Below are 14167 nucleotides of genomic sequence, written 5' to 3'. Positions count from 1 at the left end.
TCGCTTCCCACCTCTAATTTTTTTTGTACAGTCCCTTACAGCAGCAGTTTAAAGATTTATCACAGAGAACAACATTCTTCTATGAACATGAACTCACATCGCTGTGCTAAAGGACCTTCCTCAGTTAAATAAATGGACTTCTGTGGTCTGTTATTCTTTCCTCATTCGTCACATTTCAGGGCAGAAGTCCTGTATCAGAGCTTCAGTCATTTCAAGTTTCCATCAGCTCCCTGCCTCTGTTTGTGCTGGCACGCAATTAAGGCAAGTTGTTCAAGTTGGGCTGCCAGTGAAGGCCTCCAGACTGCTCCAACTGGGAGATACACATGGGCCTTTAAAGCAGTGATTAGCAGAGACGATGATTTAACCCTTGGCTTAAGTCAGGAGGTGTTAATTTAGTTGGAACAAAGCCATTCGCTCACTTACTGTACTGAACAGAGGGAGAATTATGAGGACTTTATCTTTCTGTGATGAGGAGCAGCTAGAGTTCTGAAGCTGCAGTTGCACACAAAGAAATGTGTTCATTTTTAGTAATGAACTTTTTTTCCCCAGGTGTATCACATGCACCTGAAAAAACAGTGGCTCAAATTATTTGTTTCTGTCGATCTTATCTAGCAGGTACACTTGCCTACAAAGTCAAAGTTCAGTTATTCCTGGTAGCATCCTGGTGGCTAAAAGCCCAAGATGTGACCACGTAGTCACAATATCACTGTTAAAAAAAAAATTAAAACAAAACAGTTTTCAATTGTAATGTATTTTTAACAATTTGCTGGTATTTTACAGATTTTACCAGTTATGTTAGATGACACATAACAATTGGTAAAATTGTAGGGAAAAAAAATGTATTAACATGTTAAATGTAAAGAAGACAATATATATATATAACTGCAATTAATTTTTTTACATTTGACTGTAAAATTACATGATTTTTTTTATTTACCTTATTTAAAGCAGTTAATTAAAATATTATTTTCTAGATATTTGTATTTATTTAAAAGAAAAAGTATGGGCATTAAGGATAGCTATTTTTTTAAACTATTTTTTACTATTAGTTAACTATTAATTATTTTTTTTAACTGTTAATTTACAGATTTTCCTTTTTTTTGTTTAATGATGAATAATATCTAATAAAATTGCAGAAAAATCCTATTAATTTACATTTTGATTTTAAAAGAATGTCCTAATTTAAAATCTGTAATTTTCCAAAAAGTAATTTATTATTTTACAATATGTGACTGTACAATTAAAGTTTTATTGTATTTAAATTTTCTAAAATGTGATATTTATTTATTTATTTTTTCAGTATTCCACCCTTTTATTGTATATTTTCTGTTACCCTTGCTGCCAGATTGTCGTTGTGTTGTTTTTTTTTTTTACTTTTTTTTTTTTTTTTAACAGTGTAGAGTTTGACTTGGACTTTCTAATACGTCTTCTTTCTTGCTCTTCTCATTCTCCCTGGCAGCTCTGCTGTGTGCTGTCTGATAGTGTCAAAAATACCCGTGCATAGGTAGATGATATTTAAGACAATTTATGCATTTAAAAAAAAAAAAAATTCAAGTCACGGCGCTTCGTCAACATTAAGACACAAAAAGTTTCTCATCAGTGTAGTTGTCATAAGAATGAGAAAAGCGGCTCAGCAAGGCTTGTCAGGGTTGACAGAGTGTGTTTGATTAAGACAGAGCATCAGCATTGTATCTGTGCTGTTCATCAATATTGTGAGCACACGCAAGAACATCTTCAAAATGCATTTATTTGCATATTCAAGTACCTGTAGTCGTTTTTCTATCTTCAACAGCATGTAATTGTTTTGAAGCTTTATAATGTGCTGAATGACACCCTCTGTGCAAACTGGACGGATTAATTAATGAATTAAATCATCTTCTGTGTCTGTTCCTGTCTAGATGCGAGGGAGAGGACGACCAGAGGTTTCTCAGTCAGCGGGGTTTTCAACTACACGTCCCTCCTTCTCAGCAGCGAAGACAACATGCTGTATGTCGGCGCTCGGGAGGTTCTTTACGCTCTCAACCTCTCTGATATCAGCGCAGTCAGGCTGCAAAGAAACGTAAGAGCCAGTGTGCCTCTAAACTGCAATACCATATATATACTGTATCAATATGAATGTAGTTATAATAGGATCCCAGAGGTACTATATTAATATGGTAATAAATATGATATGATCCCAGGAGACCAATATAACACACCTCAGCGTATCATACCTACAGTGGAGTCTGACGGTGTTTCTTTCCTGCAGCTCACATGGAAAACTCCAGAGAAGAAGAGAGACGAGTGCAGTTTCAAAGGCAAAGACCTGCAGGCAAGTAGCTGAACTCGCATGGCTGAAACATTATTTACATAACTGCAGGTTTGCCTCGTTGGTTAAGTTGACCATTATGGGAAACAGACGCAGGGCAGAACCCTGGACATTTCCTGTCAAGTTGTAACTTTCCATCTTACCACAATGGATTTTTCCTTTGCTTTCAAACACACTTTTCCTCTATTACACTCCTCCTTTTGTCAGCCTGCTCCACCTCCACTTAAACATACAGACCTGCAACCTTTGGTAAATGGAAACACATTAGCAGAAGGAACCTGTTTTTTTATTTTATTTTCAGTGCCAACCCTCATTTGACAATTCTGTAAACTACTGGTGCATCTGCAGATCATTTGTGTGCGTGTGTGTTTTCTCACACTTTAATCTTCACTTTCTAATAGGCTTCTATAAACTCCAATGCCTCAAGACAGGCAGTAAAATGACTTTTGGTTAGTGGGATGAAAAAGCACTTTGAAAAAAATCTGTTTGGTAAAACTGATCAAATCCAGACCTTGTCAGTTTTTAAATACATACAGCCTCGTCACTAACCGCATCTCTGTTTCCGATACAGACGGATTGCTTCAACTACATCAAGATTTTACTACGTATGAACAGCACTCATCTGTACGTGTGTGGAACGTACGCCTTCAGCCCCATCTGCGCTTACATAGTAAGTGTTCGCATGAAACATGTTGTTGCGCTCTCTGTACTTACATGTCTTGTTTCATGAGGATCTCAAAAACAGTGCCTTGTGTCTTTCCTTTTTTTTCCGTAAAGAAAAATTGATTACCCCTTGTGCAGGACTTTGTATCTGCTTTGGTTATTAGATTCTAGAGGAAGAGATCTGATGCATGTTGCTTCCTGCCGCTCAACTCACTTAGCAGTCTGGCGGAGGCTCTACCCAGCTAGATACAATATAAGTGCATAATTTTATTATCTCCTGTGCCCATGGGAAATGGATCAAAATATTTGATGCATGCAATCGGATTATATCAGAATCAGACTGGTTTTTAATCCTTTTCTACAAATCTTTAAAGGCCTTTTACAACAATCCATAACAAACAAACACAGCTGACCCGCGCTTCAACTTCGACTCCGACTCACTGCCCACCTTTCCACTGAGGTCACTGTCGGAGCAGGTTACAGCTCTAGTTTTTCCACTGAGCATGTGACATGTGGTGTGTGTGTTTCCTCCAGAACACCGCAGACTTCTCCCTTGTCAAGAGTGATACCGGTGAGATTGTTACAGAGGATGGACGGAGCCGCTGCCCATTCAACCCTGAATACAAGTCCACTGCCATCATGGCTGGTAGGTCTCACAATGGCTGTCAGCTGATGATAAAAATCGGGCTTTGTTAAATGTTCTGATTTATGGAAGCCACTGTGGGGATCAGTAAAGTATAGCAAGGCGCATGTGGTTGATATAGAGACAAACTGGGGCATAACCTTTGGATTTCATTACTGTGTATGACGCAGAAGCCCGTTCCCTTGTGATAAGTACTGTGATTATGCTGGTCTTCTTCACTGTGTTGCAGATGGAGAGCTGTATGCCGGTACAGTCAGTAATTTCCAAGGAAATGAACCCATCATTTACAAGAGTCTAAGCCAAGGAACTGCGCTAAAAACAGAAAACTCACTCAACTGGCTCCAAGGTACAGCGCTCTGGCTGGAAGGCAATGACTTTCAATATGTCTGCACTTGATCAAAATTAGATATATTATTTAACATCACATCGTATATCGAAAAATGACATTCGTGCCAAACCATTCGAGATTTTGTATATGAAAAGTGTTTACCTGCAATCTGTCAGCCCTTGTTACAGCTGGACTCCATTTAGTGCGCTGATGTCGGAGGGAATAGGGACGTCTGTCCTTGATCCCAGTGTGACAGTATTGTTGGTTTCCTTTCAGATCCAGCCTTTGTTGGCTCTGCCTACATACAGGAGAGTCTGCCCAAGGGTAACCCAGTGGGCGATGATGATAAGATTTACTTCTTCTTCAGCGAAGCAGGGAAGGAGTTTGATTTCTTTGACAACACCATTGTGTCACGCATTGCTCGCGTGTGTAAGGTGAGTGATGCTTGAAGGCAGATAGTCCATCTAAAGAGGCTTTTTTTTTTTTTTTACCCTTGAGCAACATCTACCCCCACCATCTCTATAGGAATCTATCAAACCAGGAAAGGGGTTTATTTGTGTGTTTGTGCATTTCATGTGCGTTTGTGCTCAGCGCTTGCTCCTATAGAGGCATGTAGGTAGTCTTCTGAAAGCTGCTTACAGCTCAAATACGTCTTGTATAGCTCACAGTCCTTCTGGGCAGTGACGCAGGAGCTCCTGGTACAGAATAACATTTCTTCTGCACGTTTCTCCCTGTTTGATTCTTTTACTCCAAATCCTCTCTCTAGATTCTTATCATGTTTCACCAAATATTTGTGCTCAAACAGGATTCTGTAGCCAACTAAAAATGGCTTGGGATTACTGTAGCTCAAGATCTGTGTGCAAAAAAAAGGTTTATCACCTGCTGCAATGCTTCAAGCCTTTGAAACTAAAATGCCAACCTCACGCTGTATTTGTTCATTATTTTTAGGGTTTTCTCAATATTAATAATGCAACAACCGAGCCGGTTCTCCAGATCACACTGCTGCTTGTCTCTTTGAAAACAATCACGTTTATCACTGAGGGGAATGGAAAACACGAGCTGACAGTGTGAGGTGGTGCCGTAGGAAGCCCAGCTGTGAATCACACGGGGCTGTTTCACAGTCGGACACTGCTTATGATTATTTTTATAATCACCATGCAGTTGTCTACTCAGTTTTTCCATACATTTAGTTTAAAACAAACATTTCAGGTTACAGTTCTACAAACACTGACTCATGTAGCACACTGATGATGGGTTTTCTCACATACAGTTAAAAATCTGTGCTGGATATAAAGTCTTCTTGGCACAGATGACCCAAAAGGAAATCAGCAATACTGTGTCAGCTATTGGGAGTGTGCTTCCAGAGCAAAAAACAAGTGTAAAATGTTCAAAAATAATGAAGCTTTAAAATGAGGCTCAGTAAGTAGATGGTATCATTGCTTTTGGTAATATTATAGTTCAAACAAACGATGTAAGTCCAGTCTTTCTCCTCATGTCTCTGAATCCTGTTTGACTCACTGTGTCAGCTGCAGCTCCCATCTCTGTTGTATATTCAGGTGTTTAGTACACAGATCCCACTTCATGGAGGCTAACTATGGAATGGTAAACAATGTTTTGCCGCAAACAAACAAAACAAAGCATGTTCTCATTTGCAGCATTGTTTCGTTTCCCGGAAAGAAGCCATTACTGGCTGCCATGTTCATGGCTTTTTGAACAGCCTTTTGAACAAGGGATGCTTTTACAGCAGATTAATGAATGGGATGCATTTGCTTCAATTATTCAGAAGTCAGTTTAAGCTCACAGTGGCATTGAATTATAAAACTAGGTTCAGCCAGAAGGACCAGGGAATATCTATGTTGCTCATTATCTGCCTGGGTTACTACAATAAGTAATTGCTTCAGAAGCTCAGTATTGGTCATGTGTCATTTCCCTTCCCGTCCGCTGCTGCCATTTCCTCTGATTAATGTAATACTAAAGTGGACGCAATTAAAGCTTAATGTTAAAGGATTTTAGATACTTTAGATCATTTAGTGTTTCTCTTTGGTCTCTGAAAACTGCTTACAACAGCTACCTTTCATCTTGTTAGCTCCATGATAAACAGACTTTGTGGTCATCCTCTCTTTAAACACCGTGTCTTTGTAAAAAACCTACGTAAGCTCTTTGGTTTAGCTCTTCATCTATAGCCACCTTCCTGAGACCTGCAAATCTTTGTGGAATATAATTTGTTAAACAGTCACTGTAAATCACTCTAAATCACTTCCACGCTGAGGCTTAAAGATGCAGTTGCCCTCTAACTTGTGCCGATATCTTATCATAAAATCTGCGTAGCCAAATTAGTCTGCATGTCAAGGAGGCCCCGTGCCACTCGTAGCCTTTTGAAGGCTTGTGCCAAAGGCGCTGAATCACAGCGGTAGTGTCAGTGAAGAAGGATTGTCGGGGAGCATTGCTTCTTTTTCTTTTTCATTTAAAAGCATTTGCCCTCCTCTAAGCCCCGAGTGTTTTTTATCTATGCCAGTTGTGATGATGTATATTGTTTTCATGACCTAGAAGTCTGCTGCCTCGGGGTATATCTGTGTTGCCGGCACAATTGACTTAGCTCATTATGGTTTTACTATAGGAGGTTAATGCTTTCAATTACATCAATTTAAACAGCTTTACCTTTGGACACGGCGCTTTCTTTCTGTTTTTGACATGAAGGAGGTAAATAAAGATGACAGAATTCTTTTTCTAAAATCATCTGATGTACAATCTGCACTGTGTTGTATGGTGCATATCATAGTTTCATGATGTCAGCCACACAGGCCTGTCAGATCCCACTAAATCACACTTGTGAATCAAACTGTGCCGAGGAATTGTGAGTAACCACAGGTGTCAGTGTTAGATTGTTGCAACCTCCACTGCTCTCAAGTTGAAAAGGCTCCAACCCCAAAATAATTGTGTTGCAGGGTGACATCGGAGGTGAGAGGGTGCTGCAGAAGAAATGGACGACTTTCCTGAAGGCTCAGCTCTTGTGCTCGCTGCCTGACGATGGCTTCCCTTTCAACATAATCCAAGACATGTTTGTGCTCACGCCCAACCCGGAGGACTGGAAGAACACTGTGTTTTATGGAGTGTTCACATCTCAGTGGTGAGAACCAACTTTGACTTTAGCACATTACCAACTGCATGTTTTGATACCGTAAAGACATGTGAGTCTTAAATAAATGTCTCTTTGAATAGGGTATAGTATAAAATGTGATCAAAACCAAAGTCTGGCCATATTCACTTCAGAGAACACAAGGCTTCTCTAAAATGTTTTTGGGAATTTGCCAGATGCGGTTATATGCACTCGCTGGGTTTTCTATAATCTCTCTCCAGTCACTCAATAAAACCCTAAAACTGATCTCTGTGTATAAAAAAAAAACTAACTTATAATATATTCTTATATTTCTATATCTTTGTATATATATTTAAATGAAAACAGCGCCTACTGCCTTAAAGTGGCATGGATGTAACTTTACATCGTTTCCTCTAAAATGTGCAAATCAAGCTCGACATCAGCTCGAGCACACCAGCTCACCTACAACTCTGCTCAAACAATGCAGAAGTGCTCTGCCATGCCACTACTTTTTATAGTCATATGTCTTATAGCATATGACAAATACCATTTAAACATGTTAACAAGGTAAGAAAAAAAAAGAAAAGAAACTTGATGCTTACAAAAGGGGGTCTTTAAGGCTGATTCTGATATATTTTTTAGACAATATATTTTTAAAGATAGTTCCTCACACACATACATGGCAGTGTTCATGAAAGTTTAACAGATTTAAAGTGAGATGTCCAGGAGGGAGGAGAAATTAGAAATTTATTTAAACAGTTCATTCATGAAATAAAACATGACATTTGGTGATTTCTTTCAAAACTCTTCTGAGCTATGGGGTTCTTCTGGGGGAATTTAGACTCATTTACATTCAAAATGTTCTATATTATTTCAATTAAATAAAACAAACTATGAGTCAGTGTTGTTGAGATTCTTGCTTATGTCTTATAAAGGTACAAGGGAGCATCGGGAAGCTCTGCAGTGTGCTCCTTCACTATGGAGCAGGTGGAAAAGGCTTTCAACGGGCGATATCGTGAAGTCAACCGAGAGACTCAACAGTGGTACACGTTCAACCATGCGGTCCCAGAGCCTCGGCCTGGAGCGGTGAGTGCTCGCCTGCTGCCCTCTGCTGGAGAAGCCGCAGACACATACATGACAGCACACAGCAGCATGTCTTATCAGCTCCATGAGGGGTTTCAGATGTTCCTGTCTGCTCATCAGTCATGTCCTCAATTTGACTGGTGATCAAAGCTTGAGCAGATATCTGTCAAGCTGGCGCCACTCCAGCCCCACTCTAAAATAACATGATTCTTATCAAACCGCTGTGGCTTTCATTTCCTGGCAGCTGAATCTGTGAAATATATAAAAACATACAAATAAACAAACAAACAAAGAGGTGCTGTACAACCTCAGTCGGTGTTATTATCCGGTGTGAGCGGAGTGTACACTATGTGAAAAGGTGACGTGACGTTTTGCCTCCACAGTGTATCACCAACGCTGCCAGAGAAGAGGGCATCTCCTCCTCGCTGCACATGCCAGACAAGGTCCTGAATTTTGTCAAAGACCACTTCCTGATGGACAGCGTAATCCGCAGCCAGCCTCTTCTCTTGAAACGCAATGTTCGCTATACTCAGATTGCTGTCCATCGAGTCCAGGCGGCTAAAAAGGCCTATAATGTGCTCTTCATCGGTACAGGTAAAGGACTTCCCACTCACTCTAAAAACCACACAAACACAATCATCGGCCCCTTTGTGTCACCCTGCTGTATACACAACTCGCATTTCTCAACATTCACAAAGACTGTAATCTAATTTCAAGCTGAACCGTGTCTTTTCTAGATGATGGGAGACTCCACAAAGCCATTAATGTCAACAACAAGATGCACATCATTGAGGAGATGGTGCTCTTCCGCGACGCCCAACCGGTGCAACACATTGAACTGGACACTGAAAAGGTAGAGTGGAGTGCTCAGAAAGAAATTCAGTCCAATTACATTTGCAGAGCTTTCTCGTGGTGTGAGCTAATAAGCTCAGTAAATTCATTTATTGGCAGTTTAGGGATTCCATGAGCCATTAAGAGTCACAGCCTAAAGCAAACCTCGTGTTTAATGAGCTAATTACATGCAACTTTCTCTCAGGGGATCTGCAAACAGCTGGGGTTTTAACAGCTGGATTTGTGACACATCCTGAATCCTGGCATGTATTTGCTTAGATTTGTACACCAGGGTGAAAAATTCCTCTCAAAATGCTTGAAAGAAAGTATGCTATATTTAGATGAGGGTCAGAAAGGGAAGACTTTAGATGAAAATGGTAACCTAGTATCTGAATTTGGGGCATTTCCTGTCTGTCCCCTGCTTTGCCATCTCTCCTCCACAGGGTCAGCTTTATGTTTCCTCTTTCTCTGAACTGGTGGAGGTCCCGGTAGCTAACTGCACTAATTATCAGAGCTGCGGGGAGTGCGTCCTCTCCAGGGATCCTTACTGTGGCTGGAACGGGAGGCAGTGTGTAGATGTCAGGCGTTCTCCGCCAAGCAAGTATGTATCCCCCTGCACACAAATCTACAAACATTTGAGCAACTAAAGCTTTCTAAGATACGTAAACATTAGATTTAAAATCGCACTTTCTAATTAAGTGTATGTGTTTCAGTGCCTGGCAGCAGGATGTAGATGAAGCAGACACATCAGCTATTTGCAACAAGACTGTGCCAAACCCACGGTTTGCTAAACCTCCACCTACACGTATGTGAACTCCCTTTCTCTAACCTGTCAGAGATTTACCGAGCAGCACTCACTTCTTCCATGCCTTGCTTGTCAAATTGAGTGTTGATTAAAATATGCTCATTGTGTCGAACCGTTATTATTATGAATTCTGCACCAGATAAGGCGGTGCAGTTCATTTCATGCAATATCTGACTCGATCTGTCTCCGCTTTGCCTCTCGACAGGAATGTCGTCGTGCCAGGTGATCATTATCCCAGCCAACACGTTCAAAGTGCTGCCTTGCAAGCTGCGCTCTAATTTGGCAGAAAGGAGGTGGGAGTTCAGCGAGAGCGCAGGTCACTTCCATTACCCAAGTCCAGAAGGGGGACTGGTGGTGGTGGCTCAAGCTGACAAGCAGGAAACCTACGAGTGCTGGTCAGTGGAGGAAGGCTTCAGACAGCTGCTGGCTAACTACTGTGTGAGAGGCGAGGCCAAGCAGGAGAGCACCACCCTGACGGGCCGCTCACGCACCCCTAAGATCCACCAAGAAGACTTTATCATCCTGCCAGGAGAGACCCGCTCCCCTCAGATCAACACCAAGACCTACTGGAACGAGCTGATCGTGGTGTGCGCCCTCCTGGCCTTTTCTCTCGTGGTCTTCTCCCTGTTTGTGGTGTACAGGAATCGCGACCACATGAAGTCCATGCTCAAGGAGGGAGAGTGCCCAAACATGCAGCAGAAGAAACCCCGAATAGTGGGGAAACCAGCTGAGAACTTGCCTCTCAACGGCAACACAGTCACAGCATCGGTGTCAGATCATAAGGGGTACCAGACCCTTAATGACAACTACATCTGCAGCACTCCGCCGCACGAGTGCTCGTCGCCCGACAACAGCAAGAGCTTCTCAGAGTCGGAGAAGAGGCCTCTGAACTTGAGAGAGAGCCACGTAGAGATCTCTCCCACATGCCCACGGCCACGAGTCAGACTGGGCTCCGAGATTAAAGACTCGATAGTGTGAGGCCGGCTTCATCTTAAATGGAGTGACTCAATTTGAAATCAAAGGAAAGAGTGCACTTGTTGAGAAAGACAAAACATTATAAGAGGGAAGAGCAGCACTCTCGCCGACAGACATTTCATTACACAGATTTTGCACTTTGTCTTTTTCCTTCTTTTTTTTTTCTTTTATTTCGTTCTGCGTCTGTGGTCCATGTGCATTTCATTTTATTTTCCTCTCACCCTCTTATTCAAGTGCATTTGAAGCACACTGAGGAAAAGTTCCAGTTTGCCTTCAGAGACTTTTTTGACGCTTTCACACACAGCTCACGGGAATGTAACGAGCGTAGAGGTGGCACCGCAACCATGATTTAGAGATGGAATTTCAGAGCATTGCTTTCTCAGTCCGTCCATAATATATATATATATATATATATACCGGCGATGCTCCGAAACGCAGAGTGAACATATTGCCAGACACGGCTGACACAGTGTTTGCTGTTTTATTTTCATTCTGTCATCTGGTAAGAGTCTACCCTTCGCTGAGGCTATGCACTATGTACTGTACTGTAGCAAGGTAAACACTAACACAAGTCAGTGACGGCCAAGAAACAAAAAAAAAGTCCTGTCGCAGTTTCACACGAGTATGATTTCAAATATAACACAGCAAGAAAAAAAATAAGAAGAGATTGAAAAGCGTGATCAAGGAGATTTATAACGTGGTAGAAAACACAACTAGGAATCACCTCAGTGTAAATGGTGCAGAAACTCTTACCACCTCAATCACTACATACCAAGGAAAGAAAAATATTATATAGTCACGGATGAAGATACAAATATTCTAAGTATTGCGATCGTTACTGGGTTATAAATATTTCTCTGAGGAGGAGTTTTCTTTCACCCGACGCGATAAAGGAGGGAAAAGCTCCATTCCAGGTATTATCATGCTGTTCTTCATGAGATAGGCAGCCTATGCAAAGCAAATAATGTGAAGTGAGGTAAACACCGAGAAAAACCTCACCTTGAGACTGAGTAAGCACAAAGGTGTTGGCGCTGTTAATTGCTTTAGGATCTGTGGCACTGCAAACACACACCCACACACACACACACACTCACTCATTACACTAACTGTAAGTATGCAAGAGATTTTTTAGCCATTTTTACAGGAAGGATAGATAAAGAAACTCTGAAAGGCTGGCATGACGAAAACAGACGATAAGAGACGAGGTTCCAGCGCGGTGATGTAAATCTGTGGCGGTTGATTTATTGCAGCGAAAAGGTTATAAATATTTATTATGATTATGTGGCCAAATGTTTACTTTGCAGAGAGGCATTTCTCATTGTCATTCTTTAATGTGTTAAATATCTATCCTCAAAAGGGAAGAAAAAAATGTATTAGAATACTACACCTATTCATAATCCGATTTAAATAACACACACCTGTATAGCCTCACCTTTGATATTAATATTAACTGATGAGTGTTAATGAATAGAAGAAAATAGCCTCTGCTTGCTTAAATGGTTTCAAAGGCAACCATAGCAGCAATAACTTTCATCCAGTAATAAACAGCTCATCTCCTTATGCAGAAATCTAAACTACACCAAATTTCTGAGCGAGGTGATAACTTGAAAGCATTTTTCATGTCACACAATAATTTTTTTTTTACATCGTTTGGCTCTAATATTGTGACGCGGCCAGTAAAATTGAGATTTCACGACGTAAAGGGAAGGCATACAACTTGACTCCGAATGCGTGGGATTTGCACATGATGTTAAAAAAGCCTTACTACATTGCAGGTAATGGATTTGATTACAAATCTGCCTTGGGGGGGGAGGAGGAAAATGGATAATGCCTTCTGAAATAATAATCAAGAGACGTGCCTCTTGGGATGATAAACTAACCAGGTAGTAGTGCTGTAGAGTCAAATGCTACACTGTAGGTGTGACAGGACTGGCCATGCTTAGGAACACGTGACAACCATGAAAACATGTAATTTAATAGTGTCAATGTTGTACAATATGTGCTCATGAGGTGTTTTTTTTTTTATTGTATTTTTTTTGTTAGGGTGGCTTCAACCTCAGTCAGGGACTAAATTTTATTCTTCAACTGTAGTACATAAATAACCACTGGTTGATTTATTTTTTATTTTTTATTTTTAAATAATGAATTCTATATATAAGCATTAGTATTTATGTTCCTGTAAATGGCACTGCAGAAATGAAATTCAAAGACTGGTCAGCTATAATCACATCATGCAGTATGAAAGACTCATGCTTTGACTGTTATTAAACACATCAACACAAAGTGGCAGCTTTTGGTGAAGCGGCTGTCATCCGAACAATATTTTAAAAAAACCCGCTAAGTGCAGAACAAATACAAAGTGGCAGTGTTTTAGTCAAATATGTGCAGGTACTGAACAATTTTTTTTTTTTGACCACAAGCCTAAACTATTAACGCCACAGTGGAAGTATCGTTGTCTGCTCTCTCTTAATGAAACCACTATAGTCAGGCCTTCTATTTGTGACAGTACAAGTTGCTCAGACTCTTGTCATATTGTAAGTAAACGAGTTTTTATGTAAAATTGTTTTGTAAATTCAGCTGCCAATGTAAAAAATATTGTGAATTGTATTTTTTTGTATCATACATCACTACTGTTTTTTTTTTGTTTCCTTTTTTTGTATTGTATATAAAAGCACTTTATTTTAATTTTTCAAATAAAGATAAAATGGATAATTTTTTTTTTTTATTATTTGAATGGCTCGTGATTTAAGAAGCTAAAACGTGTCTTCCGCTGTTCAGCAGAGATGGCACTTAAGTAGAAGTAGAGATACTTGTGTAAAAATAGACTCTGGTAAAAGTAGAAGTACTGATTCAACTCCTTTACTCAAGTAAAAGTAAAAAAGTACAGGTTCAGAAATTTACTTAAGTACAAAAGTAAAAATGAATTTTTAGCTTCGATGATACATGATGCCTCTTTTGATAACTCTGAAAAATGAAAAAAAGTTTTAAGCACACAAAATAGGATTGTTTTCATCCTTTAAGAACCTGCACAGTGCTGGTACAGAGAAAAACATCACTGGACAGTTTTCTATTTCAGCAACATTATGAACATTAAACATAATAATCAACATGGAAACACTCGTCTCTTCAAGACTACCAAAATCTTTTATTGAGTCTCAGCAGAAGCTGGTTCTCAAAGTTCTCTGAATGAAGACGGGTCCTTTTGGGTCTGAAAATCAGTCCTGCAGTGCTGAAAAGCCTCTCGCAGGCAGCTGAGGCAGGCAGTGGTGTGTTGAGCTGCAGGGACTAATGGCACGCTGCTGGGAAAGATAAAGACGTTTGTTGTTACGTCATGTCGTCATCCACGGAGGTTGAAACAAGTAACGAGCCAGTTTAGAGAATGTAAGGAGTAGAAAGTCCAGATATTTGTGTTCAAATGTAGGGAGTAAAAGTAA

The 14167-nt window shown here is 40.3% G+C and overlaps 1 protein-coding gene across 1 annotated transcript in view; it reads left to right on the top strand.

Annotated features, from left to right (window-relative positions):
* sema4ba (sema domain, immunoglobulin domain (Ig), transmembrane domain (TM) and short cytoplasmic domain, (semaphorin) 4Ba) overlaps positions 1–13171 on the top strand; it is a 41322-nt gene extending 28151 nt beyond the window's left edge. The window contains exons 3-15 of the mRNA XM_008296959.1: positions 1899–2059; positions 2249–2311; positions 2880–2978; positions 3506–3617; positions 3844–3960; positions 4219–4376; positions 6888–7069; positions 7975–8125; positions 8506–8716; positions 8860–8975; positions 9397–9554; positions 9667–9758; positions 9964–13171. Of these exons, the coding sequence (XP_008295181.1) occupies positions 1899–2059; positions 2249–2311; positions 2880–2978; positions 3506–3617; positions 3844–3960; positions 4219–4376; positions 6888–7069; positions 7975–8125; positions 8506–8716; positions 8860–8975; positions 9397–9554; positions 9667–9758; positions 9964–10736 (2393 nt within the window). The 3' untranslated portion in view covers positions 10737–13171. The remainder of the gene's footprint in view (positions 1–1898; positions 2060–2248; positions 2312–2879; positions 2979–3505; positions 3618–3843; positions 3961–4218; positions 4377–6887; positions 7070–7974; positions 8126–8505; positions 8717–8859; positions 8976–9396; positions 9555–9666; positions 9759–9963) is intronic.
* The last annotated feature ends 996 nt before the right edge of the window (positions 13172–14167 follow it).

This window comes from Stegastes partitus, unplaced genomic scaffold (genome assembly GCF_000690725.1).
Source record: "Stegastes partitus isolate 25-593 unplaced genomic scaffold, Stegastes_partitus-1.0.2 Scaffold1172, whole genome shotgun sequence".
Taxonomy (NCBI): Eukaryota; Metazoa; Chordata; class Actinopteri; family Pomacentridae; genus Stegastes; species Stegastes partitus.
Note: the sequence above shows the minus strand (reverse complement) of the source record. Positions and strands in the feature narration are given on the sequence as shown.